This window comes from Carlito syrichta, unplaced genomic scaffold (genome assembly GCF_000164805.1).
Source record: "Carlito syrichta isolate Samal-C Ts95f unplaced genomic scaffold, Tarsius_syrichta-2.0.1 Scaffold308277, whole genome shotgun sequence".
In the NCBI taxonomy this organism is placed as follows: domain Eukaryota; kingdom Metazoa; phylum Chordata; class Mammalia; order Primates; family Tarsiidae; genus Carlito; species Carlito syrichta.
In genome coordinates this window covers 585,192-605,923 of record NW_007252373.1, presented here as the reverse complement: position 1 = coordinate 605,923, position 20,732 = coordinate 585,192, and the positions used below count along the sequence as shown (strand labels likewise).

The 20,732-nt window shown below is 37.9% G+C and overlaps 1 protein-coding gene across 1 annotated transcript in view; it reads right to left on the bottom strand.

The window, feature by feature from the left end:
- The window catches only part of RELN (reelin), a 534,724-nt gene that overhangs the window by 16,040 nt on the left and 497,952 nt on the right, over positions 1-20,732 (bottom strand). The window contains exons 50-59 of the mRNA XM_008065395.1: positions 17,411-17,565; positions 16,145-16,359; positions 13,822-13,999; positions 10,783-10,958; positions 10,535-10,641; positions 8,949-9,191; positions 8,195-8,370; positions 4,350-4,423; positions 3,373-3,534; positions 2,489-2,646 (exon numbers count right to left, since the gene is read on the bottom strand). Of these exons, the coding sequence (XP_008063586.1) occupies positions 2,489-2,646; positions 3,373-3,534; positions 4,350-4,423; positions 8,195-8,370; positions 8,949-9,191; positions 10,535-10,641; positions 10,783-10,958; positions 13,822-13,999; positions 16,145-16,359; positions 17,411-17,565 (1,644 nt within the window). The remainder of the gene's footprint in view (positions 1-2,488; positions 2,647-3,372; positions 3,535-4,349; positions 4,424-8,194; positions 8,371-8,948; positions 9,192-10,534; positions 10,642-10,782; positions 10,959-13,821; positions 14,000-16,144; positions 16,360-17,410; positions 17,566-20,732) is intronic.

Sequence of the window (20,732 nt, the reverse complement as noted above, 5' to 3'; positions counted from 1 at the left end):
AAAGAATACATGTTTTTGAGTCAATTGTTTACTAAAGCACAAAGGCGCTCACATACTTATTGCTAGTGTAAATCTATTGTTTAAGTACCACAGCATCTGGCTGGGCCTTGAATGTTTACCAATGATAGGTCTCAGTGGGGAGTTTTCACCCTGGCATGAGAGGCCAAACCTAATTTCTTTTCTCCTAGCATAATTCTGTAGTAGAAAATAAAATAAACTATGTTCTTGTTCTCCTTCTAGCTCTACACTTGACAGTTCTTGGGAGCAGAGTCTATATCTTAATTTATTGTTGGTTCCAGCACCTAATGCAATACTTAGCACATATAAGATATTCGATAATGAAGCTGGGAAATATAAATAAATATAGCAAATATAAATATAGATAAATAGTGAAGGTACTGGAAACGTCTCTTAGAGATCACTGAGTTGAAATACTGGCATTTAAGTAAGAAACTATATTAGCAACTGTGTATGTGCTTGCATTTCCCCTTGATTTGAACAGTATGTCTTTTCTAAATATCCATAATAGTTTAAAGTGAAAAGGCCATAGTTTTGTTGGACCGGGGAGAGGGCAAATTCCAGACATCTAGGACTCCTTGTGAGACGTTTGATTTGTTCATTTGCCTTAAGTTAAAATTCTCCAGCGAATACAGTGACGACCCAACCTGTCTCAGTGCCAATGATACCAGGGAAGAAAGAAGATGGTTGAGTAATTTCTAACACCAGAGATGTGCAGCAGTCTACATTAATCATATCATATCCACTTCATTTGGAGGCAAAGAAACAGCATCAACTAAGAAATCTAAATAGATTTTACTCCAGAATTCAAATATATATGGATTCTGAACATAGTATGCTTGGGGGAAGTTGTATAATTCTGTTCCTATTTGGATAAATCTCTCAGCTATGAGAGAAAGCCAGGCCTTTCTGATATTTATTAGCTGTGTGGCCTTAGGTAAGTCCCTTAGACTCCCTGAGTCTCAGTTTCTTTACCTGGAAAGTGGGGACAATTGCATTAACCACAGATAACTTATGGGGATATCATAGATACTAAATGACTGAAGAATGAGTTGGTATGTACTATGTACAGAGTAAAACATAAGACAGTGTAAGGATTGATTCAAAGATTTATTAGCCATGCTACAGCCAAGTATTAGGCTATTAGTATATTAGTATATCCTCGAGAATATGATAGCAGCTTGCCTGTCTCTCTTTTTCCATCACTTCCCTAGTCCATTGGCACAGTCTCCGTCCACTTTACTCTGCATTAATCCCCAGCTCCTAAAGCATGTACATTTTTGAAGATCGTATCCATCTACCCATTCATCCTCCATTTCTATTTATTGTACTTACATGCTCTAAATACAGCCATATGCTTGTATTGTTACAAATCTACTTCCCATACACACATTTACATACTTGTGAACTTTGCAGTGATAAAAGCTGAAACCTGTTAGAAACATTAGCTCAAAGGGAAACAGGTCTGCAGGCCTTCAAATAGGCTGGTGGAATAATTTCCTGTGATGTGAAGGGTTACTGAGTAGATACTCTGTCCCAAATATATACTTAGTCTACAGAAATTCAAACAGTAAAAATATATTTCTCTGAGTTATGAAGGCTTTTTGTGTGTGACAGAGTGACTTGGGAAACAGCATCTTGAGCCGTCAGCTATGGCTTAGGAGGACAGTGGCAGCTATTGTTGGAAGAGGCTGATGAAGGATGGATATTGACAAATAAATATTGGCAAATAATTTAGGCATGAGCCGTTATGCCAGAAAGGAGAGAGGCCCAGAATTGAAAATTAGATTTTGAGGGTATGTGTGAGAGCAGAGAGTTATACGGAAGGTGGGGAATGTGGGGCATATAGCACATCCTGAATGAACTTATCTGGATTTATATTTACTTATAGATATAAATTTATATTTACAGAATATTCTGAGTGGATTTCAATCTATATATATTTTTAAATTTATTTTTGAGACAGGGACTCACTCTGTCACCCAGCCTGGAGTATAGGGGCATGATCTTAGCTCACTGTAACCACCAACTTCTGGTTTCAAGCAATCCTCCTGCCTCAGCCTCCCAAGTAGTGAGGGCTACAGGTTCATACCACCTCACTTGGCTAAATTTTTAAAGATTTTTTTTTAGAGATAGGGTTTTGCTATGTAGCCCAAGCTAGTCTCGAACTGCCGGCCACTAGCAATCCTCCCACCTAGGCCTCCCAAAGTGCTGGGATTACAGGACTGAGCCACCAAGCCCAGACTCAAATACATACTGAAAAAATTACTTTGAAGAGCATAGCATAAAGCTACACTTGATAATTCATTCCAAAATCAAATAGGGAGTGATCAAGGAGTATGCAATCTTCCTCTTCCAAATCCCTCAGGTTGGAGTTTCTATGCAATTCCTAGTGAACTCATGTATACATGTTAAGATGAAGAGAATCTCATGGTTTTCTGTAACAAAAATGATAGCCTGGGATTCAGACCTTGGAAACTCTCATCGCAAATGCAGACAGCGCCGGTGGTGCAGTATCCGTGTCCACTGCACAGCTTGGGGCAAGCCTCTCCAATGTACACGTGGTCAATCGCCCAGCTTTGCTTCTCAGTTTCATCTCCCTTCTGGATCCAGCGGAACTGTGTAGCACTGAAAGATCCATAGACAGCAGAAGAGATTCAGTAGGTTGTTATTTTCTGCCTCTGACGTCTGAGAATGGGGACTATTCTCAGTCTCTGGGAAAAGTGCTTCCCAAACTTTTCCCTGAAGCACCCTGCTGGCAGAGGTGAGTGAATTTGCATCCCTGACTCTGGGGGTATAACCTAAAACACCCTCTTGGAAGCCTGTACCTTCCCTGAAAATTTGATGTGAATTTTCTATCCTATTTCATAATAAATCGGTGTTCATTTTTCCTTATAGAGGTATTATCATTTTCCAAATCTTTGTGTAAACTGAGTGCTGCTCTTGGAAGATTGCCCTCCATTGTGTGTATCCTGTAGCTCTGCATAACCTGACAGCCCTGCACACTCCACAGGTTGGATGAGAACTGCAGTCTTGGGGAGAGCGAAATCCTGGAGCAAAACTGTCTATAGTCTGTTTTTGGGTTCTGTCATTCAGTGTGTGATTGAGTTTGGCACATGCCAAAAGAAAATCTGAGATCTATGAATTACTTACAAACAAGCTCCTAATTCTTCTTGGGACATGTAATTGACCTTTGGAGGCATGATTTAGTGAGAAGGGGGCAAGAAGATAGGGGAGGGTATCAGGGCTGCAACTTGAACTTTGGCTCACTTTGTCAGTTGTTTTCAGCTCACTGCATGGACTCTGCAGAGGTTGCAGATAATTCCACAAAGCTTACCTTAATAGGCAACCCACCTGGAGGAGACATGATCAGGCAGCTGGATGGTGATTCTCTTCCAGCTCGAGCTGTTGACAGCATTGTAGATGGTGGCTTCATGGAACTGGAAGGGGGAGCAGCCAATGCTGTTTGAAGAGGAGGGAAGGCATTGGGTCTGAACAAGCTGCCAGGAATCAGATCTGCAAAAACCAAAAGGCTGCGTTAGACAAATTAAGAGAAACATAGCATCCATCTAATGTCAAGATAATGCTTTGTGGTCGGTGAATTAAGATATGTTTATGTGAACTTCCCATTTCCTATACATGTTTATAATTACATCTTTATGATTATAAAAAGAAAAATTAAAAATAATTTATTGTAAAATATATTCTGACTCTGAAAGCACACTGACACAATTCACAGACAACAGAAGAAGATAATAACATGCATGGCAATGAATTATAGTGGCTTCCTCCTACTGAAATTGTTACTAGGAACATACCTGGAGTCAACTGACAAAATTGTCTGTCCACCCAAACTTATACGACTGATTTTTAAAAGTGCTGGTAGACTGGGCTATCAATACTCTATTAAGCTTACTGTACTATGTTGGACTTTTACCAATACTGCTAATATTCTTTAGGAGATATACTCTGGCTGAAGCGCATTCAGACCATTCACTGATTAAAATGTTTGTTAGGGCTGGTTGAAAGTGAGCAACATGAATAAGAGAGTCTTACTTTGAGGACAGATGTAATGCCTTACTTATTTTAAAATACGTAGTTTTTTTTGGTGGCAGCCACATATGAAAATTGATTTTTTTGGTTTGAGGGAAAAAATTGTAAAAACAGGACATGTATAAATTTTATACAAATGAAATTTATATGAAAATACATATGAACAGCAACTTTTAATATGTGAGGTTATTCCTCTGTAAGCTGTTGCCTTAAAAATAGACAGCCATTTGGATTGTATATTCAAGTTTGGAGAAAATGTAAAAAATTATTTCACAAACCTTGCGTCCTTGGTGTATTCCAACATAACAGAATGAAGATCACCACAAGAAGTGGCTTCACAACCCACAACAATCTAAAACAAACATAATCAATACACAGGTAAGATGGAATGATCTCTAATACCATTAATTAGAAATTCCACCCTTTCCATTATGACTCTGATAGATAATCAAGAAATATTCAGAAAAGCTTTTACAAAGAAGTCTGCCAAGACACCAAGAATGCATTACTTTGAGTTCTGTTCAAGACATGCAATTTTGCATGGAGATGATAATTAAGGGTTTAAAAAGTACTATTTGTATTTACCTAATTAGCATAATGTATTAATCACAAATTTGGGTAAAGATACACGGCCAAAAAGAAAATAACATTTTTTTTTATAATCAATATTTTTTATTATGATGTTGTGGGGTACAGTTAAGGGTTAGGTACACAAATACATTTCATTCAGGCACCCTATTGATAAGAGGTGCTTCCCCATCCCCAGACAGATATTTGCTACCGTTAATCCCATCTCCCTCCCCCCCTATAGTTTCCCACTACTGTCAGTCATAGAAAATAACATTTATAGAATGTTATAGAACATTTATAGAATCTTTCTATAAGATTTATAGAAAGAAATGGAAAGCACCACTGGTTCAAAATATTATTATTAATCCTAAGTTTCTTGATGCTACCATTGAACTTTTATTTGGAATTAAAAATAGCAATTTAAATGACTTAATATTCATTCTTAGGGTCTTCTCAATTTTCATATGAATAAAAGCTTTCTGTATCATATGCAATGTAATGAATCATTAATAATTCATAAATGTTATAAAAAATTTGGTGATTCAAATTAAAGTCCTAATCATCTATTTAATCAACAAGTTTCAGCACTGATACTAGGAAGAGTTAGTGCTAAAAGTTTCAGGCCATGAATAAAACAACTCTAAATTTAGAGAGAGAATAAGAAGCATGTTCTAATAATGGTACTAGGAATCATAAAACATAAAAATAGAATGCTGTGATGCTTCATAGAAAGGAGAGATTGTATTTGATTCAGTGGGTGGGAAAATAATCAGATAGGGTACATGTGAGCTGCCCATGAAGAATGGGAAGAGTCTGAGAGGTAGATAGAAGAAAGATATTTAGGTGGAAGAAAGTGTGAAGACACATAGGTAGGAAAGCACTGTGGCATATCCAGAACACAGCATGTGGCATGTCCAGAACACAGCATGTGGCATGCTTTTGTCCAAGTATAGAATATGCAAAATATTGGGAGAGATGGTTAGAAAGATTGGTTGAGTTTGGGAGACCATAAGCTGTAGTTTAAGATGTTTGACCTTAATTTGTTAAGCAATGGAGAACCATTGAAGGTTTATGAACAGTGGAAAGACATGTTCAGAGTTGTGCTTGTTTTTGTTGTTGTTTGTTTTTTGAGCTGCAGTCTCAGCCTCACTCTGTTGCCCAGGCTGGAGTGCAGTGGAACGATCTTGGCCACTGCAGCCTTGACCTGCTGGGCTCCAGTGATCCTTCTGCCTCAGCCTTCTAAGTAGTTGGGACTACAGGCATGCACTACCACATCCGGTTAATTTTTAAAAATTTATATATTGTAGAGATGAGGTCTTGCCATGTTGCCCAGGCTGGTCTCCTACTTCTGAGCTCAGGCAGTCCTCTCACCTATGCCTCCCAAATTGCTGGGATTATAGGTGTGAGCCACTGTGCCAGGTCAGCTGTGCTTTGTTAAAACCAATCTGATTATGATCTCAAAGATAGGTAGGAGTGGACAGAGAGAGATTGGGGGTGAAAGGAATACTTAGTTGACTATTGATTTAATTAGGGCAATAATGAAGATGGTAATAATGCAAACGAGGAAGATTGGATACCGGCAACATTGGAAAGTAGGATTAAAAGGATATAGTCACTGATTAGTTGTGAAAAGTAAAAAGTCAAAGACTAATTGAATGTTTCCAGCTAGTTACAAGGTAAAATGTGGTGACATCAACAGAAACAGGAAAATCAGAAAGAGGAGATGGTATGAAGCGGGAAGATATTAAGTTCACTTTTAGACAAACTGCATTGGGGAGTCAATGAGCAAAGGTGTAGAAATGGTAGAGTATATTAAAAATACTGGGGCAACTCCCTTGGGTCCCCTCCCACTGTGACAGCTTTTCTGTCCTCTTAAAAATCCTGCTTAAAAAAAAATACTGAATTGATTGTTACTGGGCCAGTCAAGTTTGGATAAACAGATTGGAAATTTGCTCTTCAAGATATGATTCTTGAAGCCAGAGGATTGAGTAAAATTCCTGATGGTGAGACTGTCTATGGCGAGAGAAGAAAATTGTTATGTACTGAGAAATGCTGACATTTAGAAGGTTGAGAGAAAAAAGCCAAAAAGGAGATAGAAATAGATATCAAAGAGGTAGGAAGAGAACCAGAGAGAATCCATATGCCAAGGGGAAGAGAATTTCATGAGTGGGAGAGGTAAGGACAACAGTATCAGAGGGTACGGAGAAGAGAGGGATGATGAGGAATGGGCAAAAGCTGTTGGATGTCATGTAAGGAAGATATACTTTCAAGAAAGCAGTTTTAGCGATACTTAAGTTACTAACTTTTTTAGGATAAACTTTTTTTTCCTTCTAAACAAATTGACTTGGTTAGAGGAGAAAATTATAGTCTCTTCACTTCTTGGTCAGCAGAAACAACTAAAGAGAGGCTACAATCTACTCAATCAAGTATGATGCCTTTGATATAAGCCACAGTATGGACCTGGCAAAGGGAAAGTTTCACTCTTAAGGGGACATGGGTGTATTATGACATGACCTTGAACATCCTTCATGTAACTCAGTTAAGCATAGTCTCAAGTGAGTGGTAGCATTTGGGGAGCTTTCCTTACCCTGCAGTCTCCTAGGGAGAGCTTAACATAGAGCTGAGGCAAAAAGCAAACACGTTTTTTACTTCTACTAATAAAGACTCTTACTATTAACCATCATTGTAGCACATTTTAAAAAGCATAAAGGCATTAGAACAACCGGTATCTTTAAAATAGCCAAGTAATAAACTGCATTTCTGTAATGCCTTTTAAAAAAAGTGTTTTGTAATACAGAGACGTTAATTGATTCCGTTTTAGCTTTCTCCCTGTGTGCCTATAAATTACCTGTTATGCTGTCCCTTCCATCCTTCTATATAAATAGAAGATGCAGTTTAAAAGATTTGAGAGTCCCCTCTCATTTTTTGAGGGTTTGAAAATTCTAACGGGGCTAAAATACAGGTTTGTGAAGTTGGAGGTGGAGGAAAATGGAAAGACATACTGAAAAAGAATAGACAAAGAAGCAGTTTGCTTGAAGCATGTAATGGGCAGGAGTGTAAGAGAAAGAGCCAGAGAAATGGGGAACAGAGGGACAGAGAGAGAGAGAGAGAGAGAGACAGACAGAGAGAGAGAGAGACAGAGAGAGAGAGAGAGAGAGAGAGAGAGAGAGAGAGAGACAGACAGAGAGAGAGAGAGAGAGAGACAGAGAGAGAAACTGCAACATAAAAAGATAGAGTTATAGAGAGCTAGAAGGCAGAAGTTCCTATTTGAACTTCTTGATTTATAAGATTTGGCAACCAAACTCAAGATCACATATATGAGATATAATACAACTATGTTTCTTTCTATGTCCCAACTTATTCAGAGATTTTATCTATGATTAAATAGTCATACTTGAATAAAGGCCTTGTGAAAGATTACTTTTGTATTCATAAGATAAAGTCTTTTTTAATGAGCAAAATCAATCATTTCCTTATAGTTGTCTGAATAAGCATTCTCCTGCTGCCTCCCAAATGTAATGCCACATTCTGTTTTGAAACTACTTTCCCTTACTTTAAACTGCATCATGTATCCTGGTTGTATAATGAGTTCTCGGGAGGAGAGAGCATTGTGAGTCTTGTCCTTCTTTTTATTTGGCCAGTAGAGGTGGAAGGATGGATTGCCACAGAATCCTGCTGTCCTTACAGCATTAGGGTAAAAACTCCAGTTTTCTTCATGGGAAGTGCCTTCTGTTAAAGGAAATTAGAAACAATATAGCATGTTAGTCTTTTCAACTGATTGGTTTATTGTTGAATTACTGAAATGTTTATGCTCTACTGGCTTTTTGCTTACTCTTTAGGATTGATTTTTATTTTATTTAACTGGCAAATTATATAAATCCAAGGTGAGAAATAAAATTTAGACGAGATTAAATGCCAGTATGATGATTACCCCATTTAAAAAATGTAATTGTTAGTCTGGGTAACTTACCATTACAAAGTTCTTCTTGGTACACTTTGTAAGCCAGTGCATTATGTATTTCTGTGACAAAGAAATTACTAAAGAAGCTAAAATTATTTGGGGGTATTGAAATCTCAAATTACATTTAAAGCTAGACACTTTGTCTTTAACAGGATTTATTAAATCCTCAGTTGATATTTCAATAGGCAGTCAACTTTGAAAATTTATAAACCACTGGGCAAAATAATAGCTAACATTTGGTACACAGGAGTTTGCGCCAGGCTCTCTTATGTTTTTCATGTCCAAACTCACTGAAGACATAAGCAGACAAAAGGCTCACAGGAAAGAAAACTGCTCAATGTCTTACCATCATCAAAAGTGTCCACCAATTGACTGGGATTGATTTCTGCTCCACCAATCAAAATGTTGTCTAGTGCCCACTGTGCACGCTCCACTCCGGAGACCACAATTCCGTTGCTGATCACAAAAGGCTGCCACCAGCGAAGTCGAGTTGTGTTGGTAAGGGAATCCTCAGGAAGAAGTATGTAGTCATGCCTAACAGAAATGTATTTCTGGTAATCCATCTCGTGAAGCAAAGTCCAAGAAATTCCTATAAAAACAAATATACCAACACAGTAATATATATGGACCCCTCTCCCATAAACTACCCTTATATGGCAGATACTATAAGCTTCCCAAAGAGATTTTCACACAGGAAAGGAGAACAGATTTTGCTGACTTTAATGTAGGTATTCACCCTTATAAACATTGTTTCAATATGAGGCTGATGATATGAGGGGAAAGATATGCAGAAATACTTGGTCAAAATAAAAACGCTGAAGTAAAAATGATATATTTTCTGCTTTTCAAATTTAGTTCTAGAATATTATGTGCATTATTTGTCATAAATAAATAAGATACATGTTTTGCATGCTTCTAGACAATAAGTTCCAGTGTTTAAAAATATAGCTATTATAATTGTATGCAGTTTATAATAAGTTGGGCTAATATGAAGTTTATCTTTTACTGCTTGATAAAACTGCAGATGGAATGTTTCAATTACTTAAGAAAACACCTTTCAAATACCTTAAAATATTTTAGGGTCATCCAGTTATTAAGGATGATATCTATCTGCAGATATTCTTTTTTTTTTTTTTTTGAGTTGGAGTCTTACTCTGTTGCCCAGACTAGAGTGCAGTGGCCGCTCCAGGCCACCGCAGCCTCGACCTGCTGGGCTCCAGAGATCCTTCCGCCTCAACCTTCCAAGTAGGTGGAACTACAGGCACGTGCTACCACGCCCGGCTAATTTTTTTTTTTTTGAGTTGGAGTCTCTGTCGCCCAGACTGAAGTGCAGTGGCCGCTCCCGGCCACTTCCACAGAAAAGATCCCAGGCTGGGAGAGGACTCGAGGGGTTGTCCCCTCTCCCTCTTTTTTTAAAGAGACAGGTTCTTGCTGTCACCCAGGCTAGAGTACAGAGGCACAATCACAGCTTACTACAGCCTTGAGCTCCTGGGCTCAAGCAGTCCTCCCACCTCAGCCTCCCAAGTAGCTGAGACTACAGGTGTGTCATCACCCCTGGCTAATGAAAAATTTTTTTTTGTAGAGACGGGGTCTCAATATGTTGCCCAAGCTGGTCTCAGACTCAAGGCTTCAGTGATCTTTGAGAACAACTTGGCCTCCCAAAGTACTGACACGAGCACTTTTTTCTCTACTCAAAAAATGTGGAGTGTATTTTTCAATGTAATTTATCTCTTGTTCTCTTTTTTGGGGTGAACTTTGCATCACACAGAAGTCACATGTGGAACATGTAATGCAAACAGGATCTGTAGCTTTTTTTTGGTGACTTTCACAATTCACACTGTGAAGGCAGCAAAGTTTTGTGGAGACTTTTCTAGGGGCACTGGATGGAATTTGGGAATCTGCTCCAAGGTGTGGGATCCTCGTGAAACATGCCTCCATCCGTAGAATAATCCAACAGCACGCCTTCCTTCCGGCAGATGGGACGATGGCAAGACGTCATGTTGTTCTCACTACCGATGCGCCCCCAGTATTGCAAGAACCTGAATGCAAGCACATATTATTTGTCAGAAAAATAAATTAGAACAAATACGCAAGTCCTGAGTGACTTTTTCCATACATGGCTTCCTTGCTTTGGGGTCAATTTGCTATGTTGTAATAAAAATAACAAAAGATTGACTTACTTTGCACCTCTGAGATCCAAATCTTGTGTAATAGCTTGTCTCACAGTGGAGCCCCCAAAATAGAGCGCCGTGTCCTCGGCAAGAATTCCACACTCGGTGCAAGTGCTTCCACCTTCTAAGGACATCCACAAGTCAGGCTTGATTTCTTCACTGTCAAAGCGTTCCTTCAGGAAAGTCTGGAAAAAAAAATAAGTGGGATGTGGTTAAGAATAACTACTTCAGATAATAACTATGGAATATTTAAGACTATACAGAATCACATCTTAGACTTAAAAAAATAGAGCTGATTTCAAATGCTTTTCAAATATATTTCTAAAAAACACAAAAAAACCACAGGACATTTCTACAATGTTCTTTTCCATTGTATACTGAAGATCATTTAAACTGCTTAAATAATGTTTTAATAATTGGGATTTAAAGTGAACATCTTAGAATAAAACAATTTTAGCTGGGCACGGTGGCTGTAATCCCAGCACTTTGGGAGGTGGAGGAGAGAGGACTGCCTGAGCCCAGGGATTTGAGACCAGCCTGGGCAACTTGGTGAGACCTTGTCTCTACTATTAAAAAAAAAAAAAATTAGCCAGGTGTGGTGGTGCATGCCTGTGGTTTCAGCTACTTGGAAGGCTGAGATGGAAGGATCACATGAGCCCAGGAGATAAAGGCTGTCGTGGCTATGAGTATGCCATTGAACTCCAGCCTGGGCAACAAAGTGAGACTCCTACTCAAAACAAAGCAAAACAAAATGAAACAATTTTAAAGCTGACCACAGTAACACTTTTATTTGTAAAAAGTCACTTAAGCATATATTGCCAAATATGTATATGTATTTATATAGTACATAAAGTACTATTGTAACTTATATTATGAAAAATGTAGGAAAATGAAAATTCAAAGGAATAAGATAAAATATAAACACATAATCTAGCACCTCCCCCCCCAGCATTCCACAATGCATGTCCTGGTGTGTACATCCTATGTTGGAGACTGCTTTAGGCAGTCAGGATTCTTCAGTTTCTAGCACAGAGTGAACCTGGAATGTTCATATAGGTAGGCAAGGACATTAGAAACCAAAGCTTCCTGTATAAAACCAAAAGAAAATAAACCATAGACTGCAGTTTAAAAGACTTTTCACATGTTTATCAAGGCCAAGTTGCAGGGTGATGAGAAATGCTCAAAATCTAGAAAAAAGTATTTTCCCTGGGTGTCCAATTTATCCTTTTAACTAAGAATGAGCAACAACCAGGAGTAGTTTATTTTCCAGAGATAATATATAAATAAAGTGCTAAAAGTTCATGGCTACATTTTATGTAAAATTACCTTATACCCTCATATAATAGTTAAGATATTAATTTTTCTATTCATTCTGTCCATAGTAATTCACTTTACCCATAGTTTTAGATTAGGTAGAAACACTTTTTAAATGATGAAAATATATCATGAAAACAATTTGTAATCACTGAAATTACAGTAAAACTATATTTCCAGTTCTTTAGGAGAGTTGTCCAGTTGCTATATTATTGTGTAGTTAAAATGATTTAAATAGACCCTCCTTTTCTTAAACTTAGAACTTAATCACTCCTATAGTTAAAGACATGCAGTCACATGTCAGCCCTACTTAGTGAGCCCTACATTACCTCACTAATGTTTAGTAAATGAATGCAATTTTATAAGTGAAGGTTTGTATACAAAAATACAAGAGTCAGAAGAAATGCATGGTTAACCATGTAAACTCGTATTAGAAAGTTTTGAATCCAAGTTTATAATGTAGATTTCTTTCTTTTTTTTTTTGAGTTGGAGTCTCACTCTGTCGCCCAGACTGGGGTGCAGTGGCCACTCCCGGCCACCGCAGCCTCGACCTGCTGGGCTCTGGCGATCCTTCCGCCTCAGCCTTCCAAGGAGCTGAAACTACAGGCGCGCGCTACCACACCCGGCTAATTTTTTTTTTTGATTTATTGTAGAGATGAGGTCTCCCCTGCCCAGGCGGGTCTTGAACCCACGGGCTCAGGCAATCCACTCACCTCAGCCTCCCAAGGTGCAGGATTACAGGCTGAGCCACCGAGCCCGGCTTATAATGTAGATTTCTACATTTATTATTCAGCTGAAAAATACTAATAAAAAATCTGAATGTTGATGAAAGAAACTAGGGGTTTTTTTAGTATATTAATTCCCCTAGCATACAAATCTATGTTTCTTATGTGACACCCTCATTTGTTAACAATGAACTAACATCTCTAGACACAAGTGAGAATTGTTCCAATTTTATTTTTAAAAATTTCAATTTCTTAGTTATTGAAGTATAAGAGAAAACAAAAATGACAGAATAAGCTTTGGTTACATTGTTTACCTCTCATACATTGGATTTTGATCACTGTGCTTTTTAAAGAGTAGTCATTTTTCTGTTATTATAATGATGAATGCACTATATTTATTTACAGAAATAGAATGCACATATAGTAACTGTTGGGCAAATGTATTTGCCTTACATGTGAAATAATGATGTAACAATTAAAGCTTTTAAAAATGACCTCTCTAGTTTTAATACACAACCATATTTCAGTAGTCAAAAACTCACAGCACAGAATTTTCTGAACAAACATTTAGGCACTGTTTTGACCTTTTTGAAAATTTGGTCTTTTGTGATAATGTGTCTATATTATTTGCTTTATTTCATAACAACAACAATAGCAACAACAATATCCTTCTTCAAATAGTGCATTATTGAGAAAGTGAAGTAACAAAGGCTTAATATTGACTATAAATTAAGAGTCTGCTTAAAAAAAACCTCGAGTGTTTATAGTCTCTAATCCATGCAGTCTAGCTTATTTTATAAATTGATATAAATTGAACTAGAATTTGATCCTAATACTCTTGTATCTATAAACTAAGGCATATTTCTCTTTTGTTTCTATCCAAAGGATTTATTTCCTGGGAGTCTCAAAGGATGCTGTTACAGATTATTAATCTCACACATAAATTCATTCATACTAAGAATGACCTGTAATTGGAGTAATGCTTTTCTGTCCAGGGTTTTAACCTTACCTTCAGAGTGTGAGTCAAGTAGCAGTTTGGCCCAGAGTATCCTGGATCACAGATGCACTGTTCCTTTAAGCAATCTCCATGGCCCCTGCAGTTGTCCAAGCATCCAGGTCCCAGGTAGAAATTATCGATTGCCCATTGCATGTCTGAGTACTTCTGATAGAACCTAAACCTTACTGAACTATTTACAATGCAAAAACAAAGGAGTGAAAAACAAAAGTTAACTTTATTCAGGTCCACTTCCCTGCATGTGTAATTAGTACTCAAGAGAAAAAACAAAACAAAACAAAACAAAAAAAACCAACATTTTACACACACTTAGTAGATGAAATGAGTTAATAAAAAAAGTTTTCTGATCATGATTATCTTTCTAATAATAGAATTTAAAGTTGGTTTCATTTAAAGTTTATAACATCTGAGCAAACTTGCACAGCAAAATGAAAGTCAGTGACATCTTTATTCCAGAAAACAGAAATATTTAGAAATATACATCTATAATGATCATAAATCAGTTTTCTTATGAATTGGACTTCCTTGATCATGGTGCAATTTAGATTCTCTAATTGCATTTCTGAAAGCACACTGAAGGTGAGTGGCACCTTGGACAGAACCTTGTCAGCTAGCACACAGCCTTCAGGGGGTTGGGAAACAGCAACTTCTGAATTCCCTGAAGACAATCCATATTCCCCGAGTAACCACGCTAACTAGAAAACAATTCCGAAAGGCTTATATGAAAGGACATTTTCCCTGAGATTTTAATTTCATCATTGTCTTTCTCCATCCTCTGGGAAAAAAAAAGCCTCATAATTAGTCTTATATTAAAAAATGCCACACTGTTGTGTTTTAAAGAGTCCAAAGTGCATAAAGGAACTTTCTGGGGGTGATATAAATGTTCTGTATCCTTTTTTAATATGGTGATCACATGGATTGCACAATAGCAAAAACTCATTGATCTGAACAATGAAAGTGTATGCATTTTACTGAATGTACACCACACCTCGTTATTTAAAAAGAGAGTGATTTCAAACCAGGCAAGATGGGGACCAAAGGGAGGTCCAAACTTTACCTGTATGATATCCACTTGTATACCTAATCCTGAATTATACCCCACACCTTTAAAAGAAAATGTTATATATATATAAAAAGAAAAAGTGAATGGGAGGGGGAAATGAGTCTATGATGGATGTTGTGAAGGTTCCTTAGCATCTATTTCACTTCAGATAACACTTTAAAAAAAAAGTGTTTCTAACTAACCCAAAACCATGGGTAAACTCTTTGCAGACAGTGGAGCAAAGAGGAGGAGAATATGAAAGAACAGTGTCCTTGAAGACAACTGTTGAACTTGCAAATCAACCAACTCTAGAGACCACTTAGCTTTGGATTCTTCCATTTTATATATATATATATAATACATTTTCAACCAGTTTGAATTGGGTGTTCTGTTACCTGCAGCTGAAATCATCCTGATTTAGTTTCCTAGTACGTTAATTGAATAAGTCCTTTAGATTCATTCTAGAAAATTAAGAGTAGTCATATAGTAAATAATATTTATGGGACACTAGAAAAGTTGTGAGTAAGCACCTTATCCAAAGACTCTACATATTCCGGTCATATGTCAACATCTGTTTCACGAGAAGATTCTTCATTTAGCCAGACTATATGACAAATACAGTAGGGATGCCCCTGTCATTTTCTTTAATGTATCTCTTTTCCTAATTTTAAAGTAGAAGGGAAATATTTGGGAGTTGCCTTAAACTAACATTTCCATTGACATTCCAGAGCAACATTTAATCACCTCTGCTCATCACTGCTCCAGGCTAACTATGTTCCACTGCAGGTGCAGAACATAATGCTTTGATAAGAGAAAAATGAACCCTACAAGCGACACAGGTACAAATAGCATGAAAAGGATCTGAACAAATAGTATGATAAGTTAGGATTTGCTCCTGGCTCTGTCTATCATGGATTGATAAGGCAATGGTTCTCAGTGGTCTGCAGTTTACAAGGTTGACAAGGTCGCATACACCATTTCATCTGGCTCCAAGGCCATCGTTATTGCTCTGTATCCCTTTAAAAACAATGAGGTGTAGAAAATGGGAGTGCCTGCCAAGACACATGTTGCCAAGTTTGAGGTTTACAACTTGAGGTTTCCTGAAGTCAGTTCATCATGGAAGTCAGGGTGGAAGTCACCAATTAGAGAATCTTTAGAGTTGGGGAGGAAGAGAGCAATTTATCCACAATTACACATAATTTCAGACTTGACAGCAATATCCCTAATTGCCTTCTGGGTGCTTGGAACTGGGTTTTATTTTAATTTTCTACTTACTTTCCCACTAAGCTTTCAGGAAGTGGGTAGGTGATTCTTTTCCACCCTTTAGTTGGAAAGAATACAGATGGCTGAGAAACACTTCCAGAGCATTTTGGGTCCGCAGGTAGGCATTGAGGGACCAGATAATTCCAGCTCACACCAAAGTCAGTAGAATACTGCACATGAATTTGATTCTGGGCAATTTTTTCAGACACTTTACATCCAACAGAGATCTAATAAACAGAAAAGCAAGATTGTCAAGGTATTAAAACCTTATTACATGTTTCTGCTCCAAGGACTTGGCATCAAGAAAGCCGTTGATCACTTGATATACACTGCACCACATTCATTCTGTATTTTCAGATTCATTATTTGTTCTGCTGATGGACAAGAGAAAACAACATGGTTGCCCCAGGTGACATGTTATAGAAAGCGCCAAATATATTGTGCAAAGGGTTTGGACAGAAGTTGAAGCCTGCACTTCTGCCATGATGGCTGATTGCCTTGGAAGGCCTGGGCTTACTCTTGCAAATTGTTTGTTGTGTGAATGACCTGGCACTTCTATTTGGCAGAATACTTAACCAAGAAGAACTGTTAACAGCTCTACCAATTTTACTATTTTGTTATACAATTTATGGCTTTCAATAAATCACTTTTTACTATAAGTATGATGCAATAAAGTGATAACACCAGGTACTTTTACTACAAAGCACCCTTTGCTGATGGGGACAGTCATAATGCTACATTTGTTGCTAATACAGTGGGATTTAGGAAGACAGAATAAATTGGTTAACATTGAACCTTGACCAAAATATCAGCCAAGGTTGATGCTGCCATTAATGCTAATCATGCCTTTGTTTTCTATAATTTTCTTTCTCTGGAAACAAATACAAATGCTCTTGTAAAAAGGAAACAAGTAGAAATAACTATAATAGATTTAATCTTCTCTTAAAGAAACAATTTACCTAAGTCAAATAATGAGTTAAACTAGTGAGTTGGAATCAGTATCCTACATTTTTATTATCAATATTTTGCTCTACCAGTTTGTAATCCTGAGCAGAAACACATTTACTCTTATGAAAGTTTCACCTTGAAATAGTTCAGAAATACTTTTAATCATTAAGCAATATATAGCCGTGTTGTACATAATGTTAATATTAAATTTTACTTTTCAAAGTATATATTAAGTTAATGAAATGTTAGACAATCTTTGTCTCTACTGTTTTTGATTAGTTACATTGCTTATGCATGGCTACTTAAGTAACAAGACCATAACATTTTCACCTTAAATTGCATAATCCAGCCTTCAGTGGGAGTCAGATCATGGGTCACTGCATACACCTCTCGTCCATCATGACTGCCACAAATCATGACACCATCAGGGGAGTCACAAAATCTTTCTACAGTACAATCATCATGGAACAGCCAGTGCTCATTCACTTAAAACAAAAATCAAAACTCTTATGACAAGTTTATGGCAAAAATACTTGAAGCAAATTTTCACTTTAAGCAAGTTCTAGAATTATTTGTAGAAATCTCTCACAACATATTACATACAATCCCCAGACAAAACACTTGTGTAAACATGCTGTTTTAGAAACATGAATACTGAAAAGCTTAACTATACTTACTACATGATATTAGTGCACACACAAGTGTACATATTAGTCTACACTTAGGGAAAAAGGATGTATTGTATACATCATAAGTGAAAATCAAAGGGAAATAGCTAACTTATTGGACAGATATTTAACTTTTAAGGCCACATCTAAAGAAGAAGAAAGAATTTTTAATAACATGATAGAGAAGAGAGTTAACTACTTCTATTCAAATTCTGGTAGTATTATCTGGGCAATTAAAAAGCTTGTTTTTGGCTGGGTGTGATGGCTCACACCTGTAATCCCAGCACTTTGGAAGGTGGAGGTGAGAGAATTGTCTGAGTCCAGGGTTTCGAGACCAGCCTGAGCAACTTGGTGAGACCTAGTCAATGAATCAAAAAATTAGCAGGGCATGGTGGCATGCTTCTGTTTTGAGCTACTTGGAAGGTTGAGGTGGAAGAATTGCTTGAGCCTAGCAGGTTGAGGCTGCGGTGGCTGTGAGCGGCCACTACTCTCCAGCCTGGGCAATGGAGTGAGATTCTGACTCAAAAAAAAAAAAAAAGCTTGTTTTTAATTAAGATTTGATAATAGCTTTATCAAGGTATAACTGATACACAAAAATTGCACACATTTAAAAATATACACCTTAGCCGGGCTCAGTGGCTCAGCCTGTAATCCCATGCCTTTGGGAGGCTGAGGTGAGTGGATTGCCTGAGCCCGCGGGTTCAAGACCCGCCTGGGCAGCGAGACCTCACCTCTACAATAAATCAAAAAAATCAGCTGGGCATGGTAGCACATGCCTGTAATTCCAGCTACTGGGAAGGCTGAGGCGGAAGGATCACCGGAGCCCAGTGGGTTGAGGCTACGGGGGCCGGGAGCGGCCAGTGCACTCCAGTCTGGGCGACAGAGTGAGACAGTCTGGGTGACAGAGTGAGACTCCAACCCCCCCCCCAAAAAAAATATATATACACACACCTTGATGAGTTTGGACATATGCACGTACATCCACGATACCATCACTACAACCAAAGAACCAAACAGATTCATCACCTGCAAAAATTTCCTTCTGTTCTTTTGTGTGTGCGCACATGTGTGTATGTTTCTTTGAGGGGGAAGGTAGGGCAGCAAGGACACCTAATATGAGACATAATCCTCTTAACACATTTTGAAGTGTACAATAACATAAAGTTAACTGTAGATAACAAGCACAGCAGATCTCTAGAATGTATTCATCTTGCATAGCAGAAACTTTATACCCATTGAAAAATGAGTCCCTATTTTCCCTTTCCCCATATATTGGCAACCACCCATTTAATTAGATAAACAAATGCTTTTTGAGGTCAAGAAAAGACTTGAGAAAAACTAAAACTCTGCATTGTGCAATTTTTATCACGACTGCTTTTAAATCCTAAAATGTGACACTTAAGTTAGCAAAAAGTAAAATAAAGGGTTATAAAGAGATTACTTAAGAAATTAGGATTGTTTCTAAGGTAAAACTGTTATAGCTTTACCTCAGTAATGTTCTGAATATTTGATTATTTAGGTATGGATACTTAAGTATTCTGGACAGATAGTTATTTTAATGAATCTTGACTCTGATCAACAGTTTCACCTTGAGGAAATGCACTCAGCAAAAAACGAATGAAGGAATACATTTGGAAGAGTCTAAAGAAAATTTACACAGCAGGACAATAACCTGATTAGTGCAGAGTCCATCCTATGTGTTGAGCTCTTCTCTCTTTCTCTCTTACACACACACACACACACACACACACACACACACCCCTTACAATTCCTTTTCTCTTCTGGCAGAAGTAGTTTTATATCATGATTTTATCCCAGGAAGATTAGAAGTTACACATGCCTATAAATTGCATCTAATTCACAATATACTTTGATTTGATATGTTCAACTTTTCTCTAAAAGTTTCTTGGTTAGCCACAGCACTTAGTGGGGATGAACAGGTGCAGTCAGAGGTTTGGGGCAGCTATGCAAGAAGCAGAGTTGATGGCCTCAGAGGACCCAGAGATGAGACCAAATAGTTGTAATTCAGCCTTCACCCATGTTGTGTCCTTTTGATTTTGTCTGAGCATAGCATGTGCCTATAGAACAAGCAGCTTATCTTTGGGATTCAAATAGCGGATGCAATACCATTATTATCTGTGTTTTCAGTCTGAGGGATTTGGAGCCACATTTAATCCTACATCACAGATATAAAATTCAAAAGTCAAAGTGCACAGAAATTTGAATTTCAATAAGAATATACAGCATCAGCCGGGCGCAGTGGTTCATGCCTATAATCCCAGCTGGTTGGGAGGTCGAGGTGAGAGGATTGTCTGAGCCCATGGATTCGAGACCAGCCTATGCAACACGTTGACTTTGTCTCTACAATAAGTCAAAAAATTAGCTGGGTGTGATGGTGCAAGTCTGTGGTTCCAGCTGCTTGAAAGGCTGAGGCAGAAGGATCTCCTGAGCTCAGTAGGCTGAGGCTATGGTGGCTATGAGCACGCTACTGCGCTCCAGCCTGGGTTACAGAGTGGGACTCTTACTCAAAACAAAAACAAGAACAAAAACAAACCCCTCCTCCAAACCAAAAACAAAACTGCAGAGTCAGCTCATTCTGGGGGCACATATTTCATTTTATTGCTAGAACTCTGCCATTCTGATAAAAGAGGGTTTACATTAATTAACTAACTCATCAGTCTTTTCTGCAATATGAGAAAGTACTTCTGTAAAAGATGTTACAGTTTCTAGAACACTATTTTTTCAAGACAGGAGTCAGAAAATGCGTTCCTTCAATTGTATATCACCACTTAAGAATAAAGTAAGTGGCTCAGCCTGTAATCCCGCGCCTTTGGGAGGCTGAGGTGAGAGGATTGCCTGAGCCTGTGGGTTCGAGACCCGCCTGGGCAGCGAGACCTCATCTCTACAATAAATCAAAAAATCAACTGGGCATGGTAGCGTGCGCCTGTAATTCTGGCTACTCGGAAGGCTGAGGCGGAAGGATC